The following is a 25,019-nucleotide window of genomic DNA, read 5'->3' as shown; positions in this document are numbered from 1 at the left end:
ATAATACGATCACTAACGTTAACCTGCAGCTGTAACGTTACCAGCTGCAGACTCTACGGCTACAGGAGATGACACCGTCATCTTACAAAAATGTCGATGCAAACATTTCACGTATATTAAAACAACTTAACAACTACATTAGCACTGAGAAAAATGACTGAATGACAGCATCACTCTGTTATCAGAGAACCAGGGTTACGTGCAGGGGCAAGCGCCCGCGTCGGCTTCATTAGCTAGCCAAAATAATATGTGTGTTTCGCTACAAAGAGGTCTATAGTCCATAAAATGACGTTAAATTAAGATAATGCAATGGTTATCATAATTTTAAAACAACTATTAACGAGGAAAATACTCACATTGATAACTCACTCACTATCTTCAGCTGGGCTCGGCGGATGATATGCAAAGGATTCTGGGATAGTACTCACTACCAAGGGTGGTCCTGAAAAAATCTTAAAAGTGAGGGCCATACAGCCCTTATTCTTGACCCTCAACTCAACACTCTGAGAATCGGGACAGCACTAGCACTTCGCGGGAGCGCGGATTTTTGAGACTGAGGGTTAAGATAGGAATTGGGATTGGGCCTATGTGTAACATTTTCAGTTGTTCTTTGAGACAAACAAATTTTGCAGTCAAAAGTGTGTCCTAGCACATGTGTATTTACCTCCATCAGCGTATCTAAGTATGTCTCTAAGCTCCGAAATTCTCATTTACATATGCATTGCGACCAGTGTCTCATCATGTACGTGCGCCATCTTGAAAATACAGGTACATCCAGGGACATACTTCAGAAATACGGAATCGCCTTTCGCGTTTTCACTTGTCGGTTTCCAGTTTCCGCCTGCAGGTAGAGTGACGAAAAGCAGCAGCAATCAGGCTAGTCACAAGTGCCGGTGCATTTGAAAAAAGGCAAAAAGGCAACGTGACCGGCAATTTCAAAAAACGAGGGTCAACACTGGGGTAGCCTTTCCCAGGTGGAGAGTGCTGCTGAAGGAGAATCACAGCTAACAGTGGCTAACAGCTGTTAGCCGCTGTTAGTGCTGTTAGCGGCGCTGGTCGAGGAGAGGGATGAGGTGTGTGAGGTTGAGCCACTTGTCAGTTGTCAAAAGACAAGACGTGATTGGTTTGTTTCGATTTACACCCGCCCCAACAGTCCTACATTGTAAGCACAGCCAGCATGGTGAGGAGGGGGTTTGTCAACTCGCGTCGCGTGTGTCTGTGTAGGAGCCTGAATGAATACTCCATGTAGTATCGGATGACATGGTTTCATCAATGTTGTCATAGCTTTTTGGTACACAGCAGCTACCGTTGTTGCAATACGCGTTTGAAACAGTGAGGCGCTAGAGTGCGCTATCCGTTTGAATGCAATATACGATCTCAACACTAGATGGGAGAAATTCCTACACAGTGCCCGTTTAAGGTGAGAGTATTATGCACTGTTTAGGAGTTGTTGAGGAATTGTTGTTCATTTAATGAATTTAATGAGACAGAATGAATATTGTGATAATTATCATAAAAGGTCAATGAAATTTAAGGAAATGGTTGAAACTGCCCATGTCTTCAGACTGACCCAACACTCAGGCCTGGAATTTCGTCATTTTAGGGGCAAGGCCACTTGGCCTTTCGTGTTGTCATTTTTTGAGGGCACAAAGGCCAAAAGCCAGGGCAGCGAGGCCATACAATAAAACAATGATTTTAAGTCCACGTTCATAATGAATTTAATTTAAGGACTAAGGATGTATAACTACCTGTGAAATAAATAAATAAAACAAGCTCAAGTAATAATAATGAGTATAATAAGTAATAATGTGATTTATTTAATAGTACTAATAAACCCAATGTGTTTTAAATATAGAACAACCAGGTTCATGTATTTATAAGCAAACAATCTTAAATATTAGGCCTAAATATTTTTTGAGTGTACATGATAAACTGATTCACTGAACAAGACTGGCTTACAATTATTTTTGATGTGTTGTTAGATAGCTAACAAACAAACAAACTACAGCAGGGCTATTCAATTACTATTTCAACTGGGCCGCATTTCAAAACCAGATCATGTCGATGGGCCACATTTTTAGCAGCGAGCAACCGATCCACTTTTTTTTGCATATATATATATTTATATATATATACAGGCATGGCCCTCCTCAACATGATGCAGAAACAGAATAAAAAAGAGCTATCAATGCACAGAAGCATAATAAGTGACATTAACAGTATCTAACAACACACACTATCTCTCTACCAGCATCTCCCTCTCTCCTCTCCTCCACACACACACATGCACACACCTCACCTCCTGATGCTTTCCTTATAGGTCAGTTACACAGGATATAGTTTTATACAGTCCATGGCAGCAACAGTCATGTTTACAACAACAAAGTCACTATTTAAAACCCAATAATATCTCACTGGAATATAAATATTCCTCCTGACATCACAATACTGAGTGAAGAAAGTCACGTTATCTCAGCATGAAGACAAACATCAGTATCAGTCATTCATCCTGCTCTCTGTCCCTCCTCTACTGAGGACACTCACTGTCTGCAGGTCGGCTGCCTCAGGTACATGTTCAGATAAAGTGTTAGCCTACATACAGACAGCTTTCATTTTAGTTTGTCTTTAACACTTTGCTGTTAGCCTCGCGAGCGCGATGTGCTTGTGTCGACCGCGATCATAAATCATAATAGCGGTGAATGAGAGACTGCGGACAGAGCGGATTGAAATATGGCTTTCTACATGCTGATCACATGTATTGATAAAGTATTGGCTTGGCTGGCAGAGGTTTTATTGCACTTACTCACAGTAACAAGCGTAGTTGTCGTCAACTAGAGTCATCTTGGAGTTATATTCCCTTGATCTGCACCGCGGCCCCACCGCTGCAGAATGATGATAGATGAAACCGAAACTTTAAAAAGTAACGCCGATAATAGCAGAGCTTACTGTTATTACGGTGTTGATTAAACTTGCCTTGGGTTGTTTAATACCGGGTCGATCCCTGCCCGGGTGTTTGATGAAGTCTCCTGGTTGGCCGGTGACAGACTGGTGTCAAACTGTCATTAATGCCTGTCCCAGCGGTTCATGCCAGGCTCGAATCAAACCTACCACTGGTGATGTACGCATCATCTCATTTGATGTTGCCCAATAAGACTCCAGACTGTCATCGCATTTTTTTCTCAAAAGATGCAGTGTGTCAAAGCCGTGTTGACAGGAAAGAGGCAGAGGAGAAAACCGCAAAATCACCTGGGGCAGTGCGGGCGGGGCATCAAGGCCACTGTGGTCTTAGGGCAGATATTTTTTTCAAGGGCACAGGGCCAAATTATGAGGGCACGAGGGCCATGGCCCTCAAGGCCCTCGTGGAATTCCTGCCCTATCCACAACCCAAAGTTTTTTATTCACTTTAAAATGTTCTAAATCAGAGAAAGACAGAAGAATCCTTACACTGGGAAGACAGAATGACTTGAAGAATGAATCAATTTTCAAATAGTTCTACCTCTGATAGGCTTCACCCTCTACTGAACTCTTAAATAAATAATTAGTAATTATATCAAATAGTATGATTTTAATGTACATTAAATCACCTCGTGGGGCACCACTTTTGAAAAAGGATAAAATATTATCCAATCAATTACATCAGTCTAATAAAATACACTAAACTATTAATTTTGGAACACTGATTAATAATTAAAATAACTATAATCAAAATTACTGTATCAATATAGGGGTTGGAGGATTTTGGAAATCTTGATATAGCAGGGATTGGTAATTTTTATTCACTCTTGTCAAACAGACAGCATGTATTATTCAAGAGAATTATTCACAATATAGCAAAGCAAAACTAAACACACAAATCCACAATCTGTGTGTGTGTGTGTGTGTGTGTGTGTGTGTGTGTGTGTGTGTGTGTGTGTGTGTCGTGTCGGAATATGTATGCCTCACCACATGTGGTCAGTCAGTCAGTATATGTTCTTAGACAAAAGAAGAGAGAAACAGACCCTCCCCAGAAGGAGAAGAATGACTTAAAATTGAATAATTATTGTTCCCTTTTGTGTTAACATGACTATAGTGAAACATGCCCAGCATGTGTACATGATATAGTTATAACAGTGTGCCTGAAGGTGCTGAAAGCCTGTTAACAGCAGTGTCCTCCCACTGGACTGCATCTCTCCCGAATCTTCTCCGTGCTTCAGGGGGCACCTGGATCTTCCCAAGGGACGTCTGATAAAATTTCCTCAATCTCTTATCACCCCCCTTCATCAGTAATGCTGAAAAAATGCTTCTTATTGTTATCTCAGTACTCCAAAAACCCTTTAAGTTCTAACACGAGAAGCTTTAAATCAGAAATTTACAGAGGCCCTGTCAATCTAACATACAAACCAGCGCAGATCTGAGCACAGAATTGCATGTGATTCATGGAATGTTCTTATCTCGCCAGTCACAGCATAGCAATGATCAGGTGTTAATAAATGTGGCCGCTGAAAACGATAGCCAATAAATATCCTGCCCCAATATATTCTGGGTTTAGAGGCCTCCACCCTAGAGTTTATGACTATGGTAGAAATGAATACACTGACGTCACAGGTCCAATTTAACCAACTGATTCTATCTGGTAGCCTGAAAAGTGGCTTTAAAGGAAGTCGGAAAAACGCAGTATGGAAATAAATCACTGCTGTGGTCAACAGTGTTGCAGTAAATACTTGAACTCGAGGTTGGAATATTTAATTTACACATCCTTTGATATTTACCAACCTAAAGCTTACATATATAGATAATATTAGCCCATATATTGTATTATTTTGACATTTTTATGATATTCATACAAAAGCTTATAATTGACCCAGACCAAGGAGCATGTGGCCACGCATACTGAGTCTGCTTCAGTTTCGGGCAGTGGTGGCGCAGGAGACACAAACGCACCACCTGTGTCTCAGTTTCTGTCTGTCAATGGCAAAAATTTAATCGCCTTGGCTACTAGTATTTAAATAGTTACACTGTTGTATGGTTTATGTATTTCTTTTTAATGATGCTTTAATGATAAATGATATAAACATGCATTGGCTTATCAGTGTTAAAAAAAAAAACAGGCGACGAGGACCCTAGGAAGTGCACCGGACTGTGTGTAATTGCCAAATGGCGGTACTACAATTTTCGGGGTCTATCACATGAAGCCATTGGGCCCAAAAAGACTTTTTCACATTGGGAAAAAGACATTAATAAATAAGTGGATCGTTTTTATAAATGTAAAAATCCCTGCGAAAGGACTCATTCCACTATCGAGATTTAATCCATTCAGTCCAATAACATTTAGAAAGTCTAGAAGATTAGATTAGACCACAAGATTACATTATTTTAACCCCATTCAAGCTAGCCGAGTCCTAAACCAGAAGTTGGCCGTGCAGCTTCGCTTGGGCATGCTCAGCAGCCGTAAGTCTCTAGTGCGCCTGCTCTATGGGCCCAATGATGCGAAGGCAGGGTCAATCATAAGGGTAATTTCATATCATGGAAATAGAGTGATTTGGACTTCATGCGCTACTGAGGAAGTTTCATAGGAATGAGCGGAGCGCTGCCGCCATGGCTGTATCTAGGTTTGCTAATACAGCCATGGTTTAGACCTGATGTGAGATTTCCATGGTCCATGGTCATACATGCTTGAGCTTTGCATTAAAATAACCACACTCCCAGTTTTCTCTTCTTCGTTTGCTTTGTAAATGAGGGCCAGTATGTCCTCATCAGGGCTGAAAAGAGACACTTTACTGTTTAGTTCCAAGACAACATAAGAGGTTACAAATTAAGGGCCTAAAGATATTTTGTACTGTGTGTAGAGCATGTGAGGATGATGGGTGATAACTGTAAACAAAAAAAATAAATTACTAGTATTAATTCATCCATGAAATATAATTCTGGTTTGCTCCAACTTATTTTCATAACTTTAACCATCATTCCTATTGGTTATGATAGCGTTGTATTTGCCAAAGTTATTGTTAGATTTGAGCGTGGTAACATTGCTACAGCAAAGTCAGACAAGGCAAGAAGTCATATGATCGGATGGGTTGTAACAAACCATCAGTTAAGCTTAATAATCCAAAACAGTTCATCTGGAGGTCAAACTGAAGATGTGGATACATGGTCTCAGAAAAAACAACATGAAAACACCCATTACAGTGTAATGATGTTTTTGGTCACAGCTTAATATGTGATATTAAAAAGAAGCAGTAAATCGCCTGCCTTATGTACCCGAAGGTGTCATCTATGTACTTTGTTTTTCCTCAGCTGTGGTTAACCAGCAAGGAGGCTCACTGGCATTACTGTGAATATTTTTGCACAATATTTGGTATAGATACTTTACTTTGGGAGAACAACAGTTGAAGCTGGTTCAGTTTAGGCTTATGAATCTAAAGGGTTATTGTGAACCTAAACTGACTTTAGCCAGAAGCAAAAGCAAAGGCAGAAAGTAGTTTTACAACACAAAAGATGCTTCCAACGGATCATTCTGGTGTGTTCACAGCACACAACAGCACACATAATTCAACTTTAAAGAATAACTAAACCTCCAAACCACTTTTTTTCAGTTGAAACCAACATATGTATTAATTAGTGTTGTTGATAGATTCAGGTCCAAATCTTAACATTTGTGTGCAAAGCATTTGAATTCCACAGATTGTATTATAAATATGCATAGTGACTGCCCTCTACACATCACAACCTAGCTGTTGCAATTAAATTTTGCTATTGGCTGATCTGTTGCCAGGTGACGTAAAGTGAGGCAGCTTTCATCACCGATTGACCCCCTCATCTCCTGACTCTGCAGATTGTGGTCAGTAGTGGTCAGTCAGTCAGTCACTTACCATAAAACTTCGATTAATAGCCCAGGTTTTTATTTGTTTTAATCAGTGAATTCAACTGGCATATTTCTGGGACAGATGTCTCTGTGGGACAGACTTTTAATTCCTTCCACACAAAACTCTTGCTCAGCAAAGATAGGATATCCTATCAAATTGTTCATTTAAACCACTATGAATATTACTTCTATAAAAATTTGACTATGGAATAACTATCAAAATGTATCATTCATTCAATGACACCACCACTCTTTATCCTGTTAAAACATTATTCACAACTAGGATGAATTTTCATGAAAAACCTTTTTGATTCTTTTAATCAGTGGACCCTTATGGATTAAAGGAATATAAATGGGAATGGACACATGTTCAAAAGCACAGCTTGGAAGCAGGAAACTTTTTTCATCATGCATTGCAGAGCTATTCAACTGTCAAGCATAGGTTATTGATTGGATTGATTTTATTTTGTGCGTCCCAGCCCTGCCCATTTCTGATACTTTTTCATTTCTAGCAAGGAGGCAGTTCATCCAAAAATCTGGTGTTTAGTTACTCTTTAACAACCTGTCTGATTGTTTATGCTACTCCTCACAGTGGACACAGTTGTTGCATCTGTTCTGACAGTCACAGAGTGTGTGAAGTATTGTCTTAACTTAATATATGATGCACACAAGACCCAGGTTGTAAAAACAAAGTTGTAGATTGTGATGCATAGGGCTGGGTATCGATTCAGATTTTCCAGATCGATTCGATTCGATTTTCAAGGACTCGGTTCGATCCGATTCACGATTCGATTCGATCCGATTCAATTCAGTTCAATATCGATTCAGTCACGTATATTTCAAGTATGATACTAAATATGCATGGATATTAAGATATTTTGTGAGAACTAACGAAGTATATTTAACAAGGAACCCTCTGACCTGGTGCATTACTATTAAAAATACTGTTTACGTTAAGAATTGACCCCAAAGCAGTACATTAGTCATCATGTACTTTTATTTAACATTACCTGACCAACACATACAAAATAAATATTTTAAATTAAATCTAATCACAAGGCAGACAATTTAAATGAAGTGGCTACAAAAATTGTAAACAAAAGACATCCACAAGTTTGCTGCCTGTAACCGTCTTATAAAGCTTTTTCTGCAATACACGACAGTGGCTGTGACGCACACATTGACTGTATCAGAAGAGAAACAATATACGTAGGTGGACCCTGCAGCAAAGTGAGCCCTCTTCCTCAGAGAGGATCTTTGCCTCCCAGTTTGTTCCTGGCGGCAGAGCAGAGTGAACCGTCTTTCTTCTCAGAGCATCTTTGTCCCATGAGAGCAGGCACGCTGCTCTCCGTGTCCGCAGTGTAAACAACTTCGCTGGCGATTTGACAGTCACTAGAAGCACATTATGAGCCTTTGTAAAAGTTTCTGTGTGGTACCTGTGTTGTACATGAGCTAACGTTAGCGGCTAAGGACTGAGAGGCTGTCCGGTACGTGTGTGTGTGTGTGTGTGTGTGTGTGTGTGTGTGTGAGTGTGAGTGTCATGAGGAGCGTCAGTACGTTAGCTTGTTAGCCGTAACGTTAGCCTTGCTGTTTGTCATGTTAATGTTATCGTTGGCAGCCCTGAATAGCTTGTAAAGCTTTAGCATAGTTAGTTTACACATTTGTTATCGGCCCATGTTACAGAAAAATAATAAATCTTTGGTTTATTTGCACAACGTCGCCTCTCTGCTGTCTTTTATCACGCTTGCTAACGCCAAGTTAACTTTACCAGCAGATCTGTATGAGGTACAAACTGAGGCTACAGTTAGCAGTGTGCTGATGCTTAGTGGTATTTCTTAATCTTTTCTGTGAAACTGATGTGCATTTAATAAACATGCGTACATTATAGCGTTATATTTTTAGGGGAAAATGCGAGTGAAAATACTCGCACCGTAGACCCATGCCTTCAGTGGACGCGTTCCCACCATTGTTTGCTGCTCTGTCTTCATTCAGTGTCCGGCCGTCTCGCAAGATCTCTCGCCATGACCTCAGGTGCTAAATGCTGATCTCGCGAGACTACCTGGGTTGATAGTACTGCAGGCTGCTGCAGGCTGCTACCGGCTGTACAACACGTCCACGGAGGAAAATAGTTCTAGTAAAAGATCGATTTTTTAATTAATGAATCGATATTGTGCCATTTAAAGGAAAATCGATTCAAATCAATTAAATCGATTTTTTCAACCCAGCTCTAGTGATGCAAGAGATATTTTGCAGGAAATTAAATCAAAATAAAATTTCCTATATTGTTAAACGTTAGATGTTTTGGGAAATATTCTTATTTCAGTGAGAGTTCAGTGAGAACATTGATATCACCAGCAAACATCAGAATGGTATCCATCTTCTCATGTAACTTGTGGCATGAAAAGAGATAAGTGAATTTCCCAAAATGTTACAAATTTCATGTTCAGCTATGTTTGTGAGACCGTGTGATTACCCAAATAGCAGGTGAATCTGTATTTAATGTCTTTGTCTCTGGCCTACAGAGTGAAGCACATAGTGCTGGTGGAGCCCTGGGGTTTTCCTGAGCGCCCGTACATAGTAGAGGCAGACCGTCCCATCCCGGTATGGATCAAAGCCCTAGGGGCCCTGTTCAGTCCCTTCAACCCCCTGGCTGGCCTGAGACTGGTTGGACCACTGGGTAACTCTGTCTGTCTGTCTGTCTGTCTGTCTGTCTGTCTGTTCTCCAGTACCACTTTTGACTGTGCCAGGTCAAACCGTGCTGCGCCGATTTGTCTGTCCATGATCAGTTAAAACCAAGCAGTAACCTCTGGGGCTGAAAAATGAAGCCAACATGGAAGTGCCAAAAACTGCAGAAGCCAGTCAATCCCCCTAGAGCCCCATGTTAACCCTATGGGCACACCTGTTCTTCTCTATGGATTTTCTCGCGACCGTTCGTCATAGTGAGATGCTACGCATATCACGTGAAACAGTGGAACCGTAGCTTGTCGGTAGTCCAATGTTTTCACAGCGAAAAAAAATGATAAAGTCACACTAAAATTATGTATAACAAAGCTTTCATACAGCTTTGCACACACATACTCTTGGATGATTTCTTTACAATCCCTTATACAGATCTTGTTATCAGTCACTTCATATAGTGAGGAATATCGTATCTTACCACGTCTTAGGCTTGCGTGTGTTTCTCCCTGTCTATCCACATTTGTAGTCCAGCTTTCAAGATGCAAATATCTCCATATTGTCCAGTTGACACTCCATCAAACTTTGTATAACAATACCAGCGCACTTCTCCTTTGCGCACCCAGACATCTGTAGCCTAATTATGCATGCGTGACAGGGCAGTAGTCACCATATACATTGAGGGGGACACGTCCCCCCCAATGCCCAAAATGTCCCCCCAATATATAACTGAAACTGAAAAACAACAACAAAAAAACGTTCAGGTCAGGTCAAAGAGCAGCATAGAGCACAGAGAAGTAAGTCAAGATCATGTCGACAAGAAAACGTTAAGATTTTTTTTTTTTACTGCAAACAAAGTGGCAAATATTATCTTGGAGGACATTATTGCACTTGGTTGACTATTTTTCTGTTATCTTAGATGTAAATATTGCATGTTTCCTTCAGATAAAACACATTTTTGACTTGTGAATGAGTCAATGGAATTTATTGCAATAGTGAAAATATACTGGCAATTATGTCCGCCTGGCACAAACCACATGTTTTGGACAACTGTGAAGTGACAGAATGTCCCAGCATCATGGTTCTTATATATTGTCAGATTCCAGAGAGTCTCCCCTCTTCATATGTGGCATAATATGTCAACTTCCAACTTGCTATGGTGAGATACATGTAAAAATGTAAGATACATGTAAAAATGTAAGAATTTAGTAACATGTATTTGTTTTTTTCATTGATATAAAAATTAATATAAAATACAGGCACATAGAAGGACATGAAGACTGTGATATGAGCTTAAAAGTAAAGGCAGTAAAAATACCCCAGAAAAGGCCTGGGGCCCGAAGGGTTAAAATGCCCATCTTTACAGAAGAAATAAATACGTTTACAGCCTGGTACAAAAAACAGGTTTGGTCTCTACAGCTAATTTCCCCCTCATGACCGCTGTACATTGGGTGAATTTTTTTAAAACTCACCTGTTGACATTTTATTAAGGCTTTGAGTCATGCATAATTAAGGGCTAGTGTCCATGGCTTCTCAGTCAGAGAAGTGCACGGGGGGGGGCAGGAGGGGCGGTCGCCCCCCCTCGTGGCCCAATTGTTGAAAAACGCTCGCTAAAGTGCCCTCCTGGGAGCCAAAATACACACCGAAGTGCCCTCCTGGGAGCCAAAATGCGCACTAAGGTGCCCTCCTGGGAGCCAAAACGCACACTAAAGTGCCTTTTTTTTTCTTTTCGCCCCTGCCCTTCAAAAAGTCTGTGCACGCCACTGAGCATGTGTGTTGTGAGACTTCACCAGAGACCTCTGTTAAACCAAGACAGCCCACTTTCAGACTTACGGATTCATTTCCTGTACCTGTTTCACGTGGCTTTCATCAGTCCCCTGCCGCTTTGTGAGATAAGCAGCGGTCCTGAGTCTGTTTATTCCAATGGGAAAAGTGAACGTGAGTACAGATTATAACCAGTTCTTTCACTCCATAGTCAGCAAAGTAAATATTGGACCTAGTTTTCACAAGCCACATATCTTCCAAATATTCTGGCACTAAAATGGCATTTTTCAGAAGACAAATTTTCAAGACATGTCTCTATCTCAACAACCCATTCTCACGAGATCTGGCAGCACAAAATCTTTTCTCTCTGACTGAACTGTCAGGCTGGTTTCACTGCAGTGCTGCGGATGTCGCTTTCCAAATGGATAAACTTATACGTGAAATCATAAATCAGAAGTTAAAACCAAAATGAAACTTGTGTTTCTTTGCTTAATAATACAATAATATATTCTGTAAAGATCAGTGATCAAGGAGTTGATAAGCAGCGTAAGCTAGCATAGCTCACTAGTGCTAGTGAAGCTTGCAAGTGGAAAAGTTTCTAATTCCATTTAAAACCGGCAATTGTGAACCAAAACTAATGTTATTTTTACAAGAACAATCTTAGAGATACATTTTATCAGTCTCTGTCTGTGCAACATAAAACTGGTTGTCTGGAACTTGTGCATGTGTACGTCTAAAACTGTGGCTGTATGTAGGCTCTCTGGCTCTGCAGATCGATGTTTTTCACGGGATAAGCGGGACAGCAGACCACGGCCACTTAGGAGGCTGGTAGTTTATACTATTTCATACCATTGGTGCAGCTTGTAATGTGTTAATTTTTTGTTATAGAGTATCTTTGACTCCACTCACCACTGTCTATACTGGAGACCAGAGAGAAAAGAAGACTGTATGTTCAGCTCTCAGTACTTTTGTAACTTCTAACTGAAGTTGCTTATCTCACAAAGCGGCAGGGGACTGATGAAAGCCACGTGAAACAGGTACAGGAAATGAATCCGTAAGTCTGAAAGTGGGCTGTCTTGGTTTAACAGAGGTCTCTGGTGAAGTCTCACAACACACATGCTCAGTGGCGTGCACAGACTTTTTGAAGGGCAGGGGCGAAAAGAAAAAAAAGGCACTTTAGTGCGCGTTTTGGCTCCCAGGAGGGCACCTTAGCGCGCATTTTGGCTCCCAGGAGGGCACAGGCTGGAGTCGAGCCCAGGCCGCTGCGGCAACAGCCTTGTACATGGGGCGCCTGCTCTACCACTAAGCCACTGACGCCCCAGCTTTTCTTTTCTAAAAACAAGTCTAATACCACAGGGAGGAAGAGTAAAAGCAGAAACAGCCACAGTGAGATGTTAGATGAAGAGCTGCATACACCACAGCTCACCTCCAACACAGCTCACCTCCAACATGCAAACTTCTTTTACCTGCCCTGCCGTGTGATAGAGAAACACTTGCAGCCAATTTAGCCGTGGATCAGCCCGCTGCTTTTAAACGTCATCATTTTAGACAAGCCATCATCAATAAAGACACACCTTCAAGCAGGTAGCCCTGTCGTAATGTAGACGCAAATCCCTGCTGCGCTGGGCTGAAGTGCCGAGCCAAACCAAGCCAAGCCAAGCCAGCACATGAGTGTTAAATAATGGTATTAATGATCCCAGCAGTGGCTGCAGCACAGAAGGATACAGTGAAATGGACGCTAGACAATTAAGAGTTGAGCAACTAGAGAAGTATCAAACATGACAGAGCTAATGAAATGCATATTTAAATGAGAAGTATTAAATTAGAGGAACAAAAGAGTAGCTGAGCACCTGTAGCATACAGAGAGATAATGAATGACAAATACGAAAAGCTCTGTAAAGACAAAAGAGTGCATGGTTAAAATGGTTTGCTAGGGGCGTCGGTGGCTTAGTGGTAGAGCAGGCGCCCCATGTACAAGGCTGTTGCCGCAGCGGCCCGGGTTCGTGTCCAGCCTGTGGCCCTTTGCTGCGTGTCATCCTCTCTCTCTCTCCCCCTTTCACACTTAACTGTCCTGTCCATTAAAGGCAAAAAATGCCCAAAAAAATATCTTTAAAAAAAAAAAAAATGGTTTGCTAATGCTATTTTAGCTAAGATCACCACAAATATTTTATATTTTTTTCTTAACATGCAGACAAGTAGTGTGACTACAGATTAAAAACATATGATGAGCACAAAATAGCAACTACAGCTATTTTTTTTATTGTTGTGATTGAAACCAAGTGAAAGCTTGGTTTCTTTTGTGCCCACCAGTCCTCCCTGTTGCTAATAATCCTGTCACATGTAATGAAGCAGCATCGTCCCTTACTGGCTACATGCTTGATTTTTACCCTTGAGCTTCTCCTTTGTGGCCCCTGCAGGGCCCATTCTGGTCCAGACTCTGAGACCGGACTTCAAGAGGAAGTTCTCCTCCATGTTCAGTGACAACACTGTGTCGGAGTACATCTACCATCTGAATGTACAAACCCCCAGGTCTGTTTCTGTCTCCCTGTTGAGCCACATTATGACTGCCATGAAATCAGTTTAGCTATTACCTTTGTTTCAGTCATTAGTTAATGTTTAAGGTGTGCTCTGTGATCAACATCTGAATTAGATTTTCTTTTGTATGGTCACAGTGGGGAAACCGCCTTTAAGAATATGACCATTCCCTACGGTTGGGCTATGAGACCGATGCTACAAAGAATGGACCAGCTGCAGCCTAAGATCCCCATCACCATCATCTATGGATCCCGCTCCAGCATAGACAGCAACTCAGGCAGCACCATCAAACAGATGAGGCCACACTCTCATGTGGAGATCGTAGTAAGTTCATGGGCCTTCAATTATCAAACGAACGTACGGCAGAAAACTGTGTGCACGACCATTTCCACACAAGGCTCGGCATTTATCAATTTGGACATGAGGGCACGCTACTATCAAATCTCACGTCAGGTCTCAGCTCATGTACACAAGTTTGAGTCAGTGTGGATTTGCGGTACAGCACAGCAAAATCTGGCTGAGTCTGAAAATAATTATGAAACAAACCTCAAACTTGTCATCTAAGCATAAGCAGCCACATATTCAGTACATATTAAAAAAGGATTCTCAAAACGAATAAAACAAAATAAAATAAAATAAAATAAAATAGCCTACGTTCTCACTGATACTTATTTTTCTGGAAAATAAAAAATATGATAGGCTAAACAGCCTAAACATGACAACTATACATTTAATAGATAGGCCTATACATTATTATACTCTAAAATTTGACGTATACAAACAGAAATCTGTGTTTGCAAAGGAACTCAGTGGCAAAATTCTCTAATTGTTTGTTTTTGGTGTTTTCGATCAAAGCCTGGGTGTAATGTTCTCGTGCAGGGTGTATGGAACTCTGACTAAACACCAAGGTAAACCGATGCCAATGAAGACAGAGTCGTAGTAAGCTTGACCATTTACTGTCACACTTCTTCAATGACAACCGGTGAAAACTGTAAATACAAATACAAAAATATTAAGTATCTGTGTTTTTAACTAAACACTGCATGCACATAAGTGTAAACAAACCTGTTTTTTTTTTTGTTTTTTTAAGCAATCAAATGTAATTTTTTTTAACAAAATAACCCCTAATATATATATTTTTTAACTTATCCAAAGTCATATAAATCAACTTACGGCATTGCCTCTTTGATATTTATCAGTGGATTGCAGTGGATTGCTCCAGGAGCATGCAGCACATTTCTCATGCAGGACCAGGAAAAACAGGAAGTAACTGACAAGACGTGACCTAACAGGATGTGTTGTCACCTTACTACAAAATAAAAGACTGAGATACTTTCACATCTTAAACATTTAACAGTAGATTAATAATTCACTCATTTTAATTTAACCAGAAAACAAAATAATTGTTAACAAATAAGGAGGAAAGTAAAAGTGAACTAAAACTGCCTTCAAGGCAACACACTGGGTGTGACACAATTTCAAGCAATCAAAAGCATCTGGTAAGATGATCTATCACTGTGGTTGGTTTATCCACTCCCCTATTTAAACAAGAGCTTTGACAGTTCTCAGATCTTGACAATGGCAGATTTGCCTGTGTTGGAACAGCAGTACGCACGTGTAAGACATGAGCGAGTTTTCAGGGACATGCAGGGATCTCCTCATGGAGAGTGATGATTGGCTTATTGTCGCTTTCGGCTCCCAAGGCATGTAATCATTGATTTATGCCACAATTTAGAAGCCCGCTTAAAGAGGGAAACCAGAAGGTCAAATGCCTTACCTGTGCCGGTGCAGGTGCTCGCCATGCTGGGGTTTTTGGCCACCGGCACCTTTAAGCAGGAGATCGGGGACAGGGCTGGGGTCTCCCAGCCAACTATCAGCAGGATGATGCCAGCAGTGTTGGCAGCAATCAAGTCCTTCTCCCAAAATTACATTTGGTTCCCATACAATGATGCCCAGCAATCTGTGATTAAAAGGCAATTTTATGAGATTGCTGGGTTTCTAAATGTAATTGGAGCAATTGATTGCACTCATGGCATCTGAAGCCACCATCCATGAATGATTACGCATTCATCAATCGCAAAAATTACCACTCTATTAACGTACAGGTAATTTGTGATGCCAGGCTATCACTACTAAATGTGGTAGCCAAGTGGCCGGAGGTGACACAAGACTCATTTATATTCCATAACAGTAGCGTGGGCGCACGGCTACGGGAGGGCGCACTGCAGAGCCGAAGTCATCTCCTCGATAAGTAGGTAAACTGCGTTAAATAAATCTAAACAAAGTAGGCTATTAAATGATTAACATTTTGGTATGGTTCTTATTCTAGGTGACAAAGGTTATCCCCTCACAGAATACCTTATAACCCCGCTGGTAAACCCTGCCACAGAGCAGGAGCGCAGGTCTAACAGTGCACACACACGCACATGGATCACGGTGGAGCGCTGCTTCGGGTTGCTCAAGGGCAAGTGGCTCTGTCTTGGACCAGCGGGGGGAACGCTGCTGTATACCCCAGAAAAGGTGTGTGACATTATTTAGACAATATTTAGCTTTAGACAATATAGTGCCAGCCAGATGAACCAATGCCCAGGGAACCGTGGCCAGCACAGCCTCCACTGGGAGCTATACGGAGGAGACAGGACCTCATTCATCGCTTCTAAAATGTAAAGTACACCTTAAAGTTGTGTAAGTGCTCTACAGTATTTAATCAGTAATGTAATGCATGTATAGCCTATAGGGGCTATTGGCTAAAGGGATAGTCAGTACAGACAATGGACAACGTTTAGTCATTTAAACATTTTATTCAGGTCTTTTGTTTTAGATTCTCGTTCATTTCTTTTAGCGTGTTATTAATTGGAGGGTCTGTGGAGCGAAGCCACAGAAAAAAGACGAAGCGAACATATGCGCGTGGGCATTTCATGAGGGAAGTTGTCAGTCTCGTCCAATGGCGGATTGGCCATCGGGACGTTCGGGACGAATCCCGATGGGCAGTCACCAAGTGGGCCGGTGGGGCTGGCCCGGTGAGACTAGTGAATGTCAAGCTAGTTGCTAACTTTCAGTACTGTAATGCGCGTCCCTCCCATGTTGTTTGTTTGCTGTGAGATGTTCAGAGGGAACGTAGGTGGCAATCTTGTGTTTTGATGTTTGAAGGAGGAGATAAGAGCGGCCTCTTCCAATACGAAAGAGGCTCTCATTTTTCTTGAAATCTGATTGGCTCAGCTGTAGTCATCAGTCTATACTTACGGCAGACCAGGCTAGTTTGACCGTAGACAGAAAACATGGATAAAGTCGGTAAAACAAGAAAGGGTGTCGCGGAAAAAACTTGAATAAAAAAACTTCTGTACAAGAAGAGGCAGCAAGTGCTCCAAAATATCCGACCTGTTTGGCCACGGCATTGGTTGACGGGCCGAGGCTGCTGGTGTTGCTAACGAGCAGGAGCTGGAGCCGACAGTGCCATTATAGCAGGTGCATTAACGTTAGCTAACGTTCGTGAGTGTGTAATGTGCAAGGTTGGCTTTGGCAAATTGCATATTTCTTCTAGTTGTCCATTTCAAGAGGCCAACTAGCCTACTAGGTATTGTAAGTCATTATAGTTTACACCTGTACTAAAAGATAATATGTGCTTGCTTTTTTCCTGTGGATGCATGTAATTAACATTAGGTGGTGCTCCCAGTCCCAAGGACATTGAAGCTGAGGGACAGACTAACCCCAGTCATGATGAGGAGGAGGATGAGACCAGAAATATGACAGGTGCAATGTGAAGGCATAGCCTACTATGCATTACATTTTAGCCAGAGGAAAACCTTTTTAGTAGTACTAAGTGGGATTTTTTTGTTGTAGTAATAAGTTGACTTAAAGTTGACTATAGGGCCTATTGCCCAATTTATACCTCCTTAGTTCGTGGCTGTGAGCCATGAAGATATAAACTGGGGTTATGTAATACAAGAGCATGGCTGGGCAGGACAGGGCAGACAATTATATTGTGCATAAAATTAGATGCATTAGGATAGAGTCATATGCTCTTATTTTAAGTTAAATAATAAGCACATAGCCATTTGTGGCCAATTCATTATTGCATTTATTTTATAGTCTGGAATTAAATAATAACTGCTGATTTTCTTATGCAGTTGATTCTGAGGACAGCGTTTGTGTACTGTGTACAAGCATATAGAGGATTATAGGTAGAAAGGTGTGGGTTGGTGTGTGGGCCGGTGCGCCTGAATGTCCCAGGCTTTAATTTGTGTCCCAGTCTGCCCCTGGTCTCGTCTCTTATACAACATATGTGAACATGTAAAGATACTTTATTTGCACTTAATTATACATTCATACTTTTGTTTTTGTGCAATCTTATAATTCTACATGTGATCACCACTAGAGTAAATCTAAAAGAAATCAGATATGAGCATTTAGAAGCTCATTTTTCCACAAAAAAAACAATTGAGGAGCATAACCCCAGGACCCCCTAGCAGGTGCCGGGTCTCGTATCCTTCTCACCTTTTTCACCCCTGACCCATTTTCATGCCTGTTCTGGCTCGGTGGGACCGCTCTGGAGAGAAGACCTGAACGCCATGCTGCTGGTTGCCTGGCTCTGAAACAGCATTTAAACGAAACAATAAAAATGTGTACCTGTGTATCATGTGTAAGCCTATTTATTTGGACAACAGTGTACTGTCAGGCTTAAATTAAGTGTCCGATTTTACAATGCAAGCAAAGGGAGGGCTGTTAGTTACCATTCTGCTCCGGCTCCGACGCAAGTGCGTCTGTGTCTCCACCGCCACCACTTATGCCAGAGATAGATTCTGACCCGATTAGTGAGGAGATTCTTTCCTCGGTCCCCATCAGGGTCAGGCTGGGGTCTGGTTGGCCTCCTCCAGTCTGCGTGCTGCTGCGCCTAAGGGCAGCAACACGCTTTTTTGTTGCCAGCTTTAAGTCTGACCACTTTCTTGACCCAAACGTAAAGAATTGTGACTTGATCAACTACCAGGCATAGGCTATAAAGCTATGGATGAAAAAAAAATAAAAAATTTTATTATCATCATCATCATTAGGCATAGGCTACTTTATTGAGAATTTTATTCAAACCTCAGCCGGAGTCCATTTGTCAACGCCGACAAAAACTTCGGCGCTGTTGACTGCCTCCGTGATCTTCTTCCAGACAGCGTTTTTATGAGCTCCTTTAATGCCAGTTTTTAAACTTCCAAAAAGCATGTCTTTATTTACCTCCACCTCAGACGTGAGGGTGTCGATTTCCAGCTCGGAAAAGTTTCTCTTCTTTGCAATTTTTCTCTTCTCCATGTTGTGACCTCACAGGGCGAGGCCTCTGAACTACGAATATTTAAGGGCGTGACATGCTAATGACGATCGATTTCAGCCACCACATTTATCGAGGCCTGATCATTCGTACGCTGGGACTGGTCAGATACGAATGTTTCATAAATCACACGTCCTATAATAAGATGAATCCTGCACTCAGATCTGCACCCATTTCCACGTAAGATTGATAAATGAGGGCCATGGTGTTTTCGGATGAGGTAGAGGGAAGTGACTTCATGTCGCTGTAACTCTTAATTCATGTTGCACCCCCTCTGCTTTTACGTGTTAATGTGAGGAAAAATATAGTGTTATATTGTTGTTCTTGTGTCATACGGATTACTGTTAATTTATCATGTTGATCTGTTCTGTTCAACATCTATTGCTTGCTGTCCATCCTGGAAGAGGGATCCCTCCTCAGTTGCTCTTCCTGAGGTTTCTACCATTTTTTCCCCCCATTAAAGGGTTTTTTTGGGCAAGTTTTTCCTTATCTGCTGCGAGAGTCCAAAGGACAGAGGGACGTCGTATGCTATAAAGCCCTCTGAGGCAAATTGTGATTTGTGATACTGGGCTCTATAAATAGAATTGATTGATTGATTGATTGATTTTTTTTATTCTAATTGATAGAAGGTAAAACTGTGCATTCATGTATTTATTTGCATTCTATTGATGGAGTTTAGTAACAAGGCTGTGGTTATTATTGGGGGAAGACAAGTGAAATGTATGGGATATCACTTTGGACTTTATTTATTTCCAGGGAAAACAAAATGTTTCCTGGAGGGAATAGCTGTGTCTGTGTACACCTGAGTTTTTGATACTGTTACAGACATATAGTCAGACTCTTAATTATCATCATTACAACTTTCGACTTTCTACATACAGCCTTTTACTTCCATGCTAAAATGGAAGTTTACGGTTCAGCTGTCTGACAAAATAGTTCCTTTTCCTTTAATCCAAGAAAAAGACATGCTAAAATGGCTGCATGCTGTGGATAATCCTTTCCTGCCACTGGACCCACTAATCAACTTAAAGTCAGCACTAGTTAGATTCATATGTTTCATAGAACCACTGAGACGTAAGACAGACTTAAAAACGGGATCAAATGATTCTCTACTGCTGACATTGTGTTGTGTGTAGTTTTAAAAGGAACTGTTCTTATATTAAAATGTAATAGACAGGAAAGGTGGGTGAGAGAGGGGGGATGACATGTAGCAAAAGGCTGCAGGTCGGAGTCAAACCCCGACCACTGCAAATGACAGACTCTACCAGGTGAGCTACGGGCCGCCCCTATTTTTTTGTATTTTTTATGAGATACACTTTAATAATGTCACACATAGTAAAAAATGTGGCATAAAAATGTAAGAATTTCATCTCAAAGATGCACTTCCTGAGCTTTCAACTGTCTCTTATGGTCTTCATCAACAACAAATAGAGTTGGCTCAGGTGTCATCATGTGACAGGGTGACAAGAGCAGGGCAGGTAACACATATCCAGTCTGAACTCTTAGGCAAGGTCCATAATGCTGCTAGCCCACCTCAGGATGAGTGAAACCAGAAGCCAGGAGAATAAATAGGATGTTCTCCACCGAACCATCCAAAGTGTACTCTCAGTGGCAAGGTAACAACACAGAAATGTATCCACCCATGGCTGAAACTGAACAATACTGGAGGAGAATATGGGAGAAGGAGGCATTACATAACACCAATGCTAAGTGGCAGGTGATTTAAGAGCAGACCACAGCAACCTCCCATAACAAGAGCCAGTTACCATTACATTGGCAGACATTCAAGAAAGGGTATCAGGTATGAGGAGCTGGACAGCACTGGGCCCTGACATGATCCACATCTACTGGCGAAAGAAACTTACTGCACTGTATGACTGCCTCGCAGCACAAATGAACCAGCTGCTGATAGATGGGACCCATCCAGAGTGGTTGACCCAAGGACGGACAAACCTGATCATGAAGATCCCCAGAGGGACGAAGTCCCAACCAACTACCGGTCAGTTACAACATGGAAGCTCCTGTCAGGCATCATAGCGGCTAAGATGAATAAGCACATGGCCCAATACATGAGCAAGGCCCAGAAAGGAATTGGTAGTGATACCAGGGGAGCCAAGCACCAGCTACTGGTCGATAGAGCAGTCACTCAAGACTGCAAGACCAGTTAGACCAACCTGTGCACCACCTGGATTGACTACAAGAAAGCCTACGACTCAATGCCACACACATGGATACTAGAATGCTTGGAAATGTACAACATCAACAGGACACTAAGAGCCTTCATCAAGAACTCACTGAGGCTGTGGAGAACGACTCTGGAGGCCAGCTCAAAGCCAGTTACACAAGTTACCATCAAGTGCGGCATATACCAAGGTGATGCACTGTCCCCGCTACTGTTCTGCATAGGCCTGAACTCCCTCAGCCAACTCATCACAAAGAGTGGCAACAGATACCGGTTCTGAAGTGGAGCAGCCATCAGTCACCTCCTTTACATGGATCAGAGCATGTGAGCGGAGCGGGGAGCGGGAGGATTTTGTGTTGAGCGAGGAGCGGCTATTTTTTTAAAAGGTGGAGCGGAGCCTTATCTCTCACTCCAATTTCGCTCCGGTCGCTCATGCCCCACCCAGAATGCATCTTTGCACCTGCGCACACCCACACTATTTTCTTTCTAAACTATGGAGTTTACTGTGTACTTCAGAAAAGAAACTGAGAAGAGAAGCAGCGGTACCTTGGAGAACGGTCCCTAACTGCGGGGAGAGGCGAGAGGGCTTCGGAGGTCGGCCACTTAACCTGGTCCGTCTCCTCCACACTTTGACTTATTTCCACCCTGCCAGCGGTACCGTGTAGAACGGTCCCTAACTGCGGGGAGAGGGCTTCCCCGGAGAATCTACCAAGCTCATGTTATATTGGTGCCGTAGCATTGTTCCGACCTCTCATTGTTCTGACCTCTCATTAGTCCGACGTCCCGTTGTTCCGATATGTGATTATTACTGTATTTGTGTACCATAGAGGATCAGCAACGCAACAAAAGTAGGCTACTGGTCGAGATACAAGTGTCATAGAGAGAAGAGAGTGAAACACCATGACCTCCTGTTATCAACTCTGGGGTCGGGGTTGTATGGGGAGCTCTCTGCGGTGCTGAACGGCTCCTGGCGGGCGTATTTCTGCCTTGATGGTGTGCAGCAACCGGCTCTGGGTCAGCTGGGAAAGGCTTGAGGCAAAGCAGGCTCACGGCTTATGTGTTTGCCACTTTCTTTTTCATTTTAACCCACACCATGATCTTTTCCTAACCCTAACCAAGTGGTTTTTGTGCCTAAACCTAACCAGACCTTAACCACAGGGCATCATGATGATTTCAGAACAACGGGACTTCGGAACAATGGGTTTAATATGGTTGGAACAATGGGATGTCGGACCAATGGGCTGTCGTCAAAATGAGCAGACCCTGTTTTATTTGTGAATAGAAGATTACAGGTTAGGGTAGTACGACGCAGTTTTTTTGAGCGGAGTGGTGAGCAAGTGGAGCGGGATAAAATTTATGATGGAGCGGAGCGAAACGAAGAATGCGCAGAACCACGGACGAGTGGACGAGTGGTGCAAAGTGACAGGTCTGCGAGCGGGGAGCGGAAATTTTCACCCGCTCCGCTCCGCTCACATGCTCTGACATGGATGACATTAAGCTGTATGCCAGGAGTGAGAGAGACATTGACTCACTGATCCACCTCACCAGGATCTGCAGCAATGATGTCAGAATGTCATTCGGACTAGATGACTGTGGTCAGATGGTGTTAAAGAGAGGGAAGATGATCAGAACTGAGGGGGTTTAGCTACCAGAAGGCAGCATTGCAGATGTTCAGGACAGCTACAAATACCTTGGGGTGCTGCAGGTAAATGTGAACCATAGAGAGGCCGCAAGGAAGTCAACCACAGCAAAATACCGACACAGAGTAAGGCAGGTCCTGAAAAGTTGGCTGAACGGAAAGGACAAGGTCCAAGCCATCAACAAGTACACCCTGCGAGTCATCAGATACCTTGCTGGTATAATAAACTGGCCAAAGGAGGAGATAGAGGTCACTGATATCAAGACAAGGAAGCTTCTCACAATGCATAGAGGGTTTCATACCAAGTGTAGCACCCTGAGACTGTAAACTAAGCATAGTGAGGGGGGACGAGGACTGGTGAGCGTCAGAGCCACTGTCCAGGACGAAACAACGAAGATCCAGGAATACATCAGGAAGATGGCCCCCAAAGATGAGCTGCTAAGTGAATACCTCAGGCAGCAGAAACCAGAGAAAGCAGAATAGGAGGATTAACCATCATGGAAGGACAAGCCTCTGCGTGGCATGTACCACAGACAGATTGAAGAAGTGGCTGACATCAAGAAATCCTACCAGTGGCTGGAAAAGGCTGGACTGAAAGACAGCACAAAGGCACTAATCATCGCAGCACAAGAACGGGCACTTAGTACAAGATCAATAGAAGCAGGGGTCTACCACACCAGACAGGACCCCAGGTGCAGGCTGTGCAAAGATGCTCCTGAGACAGTTTAGCACATAATAGCGGGGTGTAAGATGCAGGCAGGAACAGTGTACATTGAACGCCATAACCAAGTGGCTGGCATAGTGTACAGGAACATCTACACTGAGTATGGACAAAACCACGACCCCCATGGTGGGGGTGGGTGAGAGGGGGATTTATATATACAGTATATTAGGGATGCAACGATCCGCTTTTTTCACCTCCAATACCAATACAATATCTGAGGTTTAGTATTAGCCGATACCGATCCGATATCGATACAGAAACACAGCGCTGAATTATCTAACAAATGGTATGTCTCATTGTGTGGAAAAGTCTGGGATCATTCTTTTGTGCAAGACAACATCAGACTTGACTTAAACATTTCTTTTCTAATTTTTTTAAAACAAATAAAGAGATATAAATGTATTGAATTACTTATTTATTTAATAAATGTGCACCAGTGCAACAATCTTAAATAAACCAATAGCTTTACAAGCTTGATAAACATTCAAAATAAACAGTCAGCTCTTTCTAATGGTTGAGTTTAGTGCAAAAATGAATTTAACATTAAACACAAAAAGAGCTGAATAAACCTATAGCTTCACTAGCTTGGTCAAGCAACATGTAAAAATATAACAAAACCTCTCCTGGTTCAGTCCAATAAGGAATATAAAACCCAATGTAAAATAAAGGCGCTAAAACTGAGAAAAACAAACAATAGCTTGACTGCCTTGGTCAAACAACATGTAAAAATAAACAGGAACAAAACCTCTTTGAAATGGTTCAGTCAGTGCAATTAGGGACTCAAAATCCAATGTAAGATAAAATAAAATAAAATAAATATTAAATAAATAACAAAGGAGCTAAAATGGCTTCACTAGCTTGGTTGGTAGACATTCAAAATAAACAGCAATCAGTTCTTTAGAATGGTTTAGTGCAAATGGGAATTAAACATCCATTACAAAAGCAGCTGAATAAACCAATAGCTTCACCAGCTTGGTAAAAACTAACAAAAAATCAGAGATAGTCCCAACTTGTCAAGTTTTTTCACCACTAGAGGGGGCAAAATGCCCTTGGATGGATACCAATGTCCAAATGTCCGAGCTCCTCACCCTATCTCTAAGGCTGAGCCCAGCCACCCTGCGGAGGAAACTCATTTCGGCCGCTTGTACTCACGATCTCGTTCTTTCGGTCACTACCCAGAGTTCGTGACCATAGGTCAATCAATCAATCAATCAATTTTATTTATAAAGCCCAATATCACAAATCACAATTTGCCTCACAGGGCTTTACAGCATACGACATCCCTCTGTCCTTATGACCCTCGCAGCGGATAAGGAAAAACTCCCCAAAAAAAAACCTTTAACGGGG

The 25,019-nt window shown here is 42.1% G+C and overlaps 1 protein-coding gene across 2 annotated transcripts in view; it reads left to right on the top strand.

The window, feature by feature from the left end:
- Positions 1-25,019, top strand: part of abhd5a (abhydrolase domain containing 5a) — a 58,683-nt gene that overhangs the window by 22,691 nt on the left and 10,973 nt on the right. The window contains exons 5-7 of one of the 2 annotated variants that reach the window (XM_050045837.1): positions 9,364-9,518; positions 13,699-13,810; positions 13,954-14,140. In XM_050045837.1, the coding sequence (XP_049901794.1) occupies positions 9,364-9,518; positions 13,699-13,810; positions 13,954-14,140 (454 nt within the window). Of the gene's footprint in view, positions 1-9,363; positions 9,519-13,698; positions 13,811-13,953; positions 14,141-15,198; positions 16,337-25,019 lie in introns of those variants that run through there. The other variant, XM_050045838.1, reaches the window with a different exon arrangement.

This window comes from Epinephelus moara, chromosome 6, assembly GCF_006386435.1.
Source record: "Epinephelus moara isolate mb chromosome 6, YSFRI_EMoa_1.0, whole genome shotgun sequence".
In the NCBI taxonomy this organism is placed as follows: Eukaryota; Metazoa; Chordata; class Actinopteri; order Perciformes; family Serranidae; genus Epinephelus; species Epinephelus moara.
The sequence above is the reverse complement of the archived record's forward strand: the minus strand, read 5'-3'. Positions and strand labels throughout refer to the sequence as shown.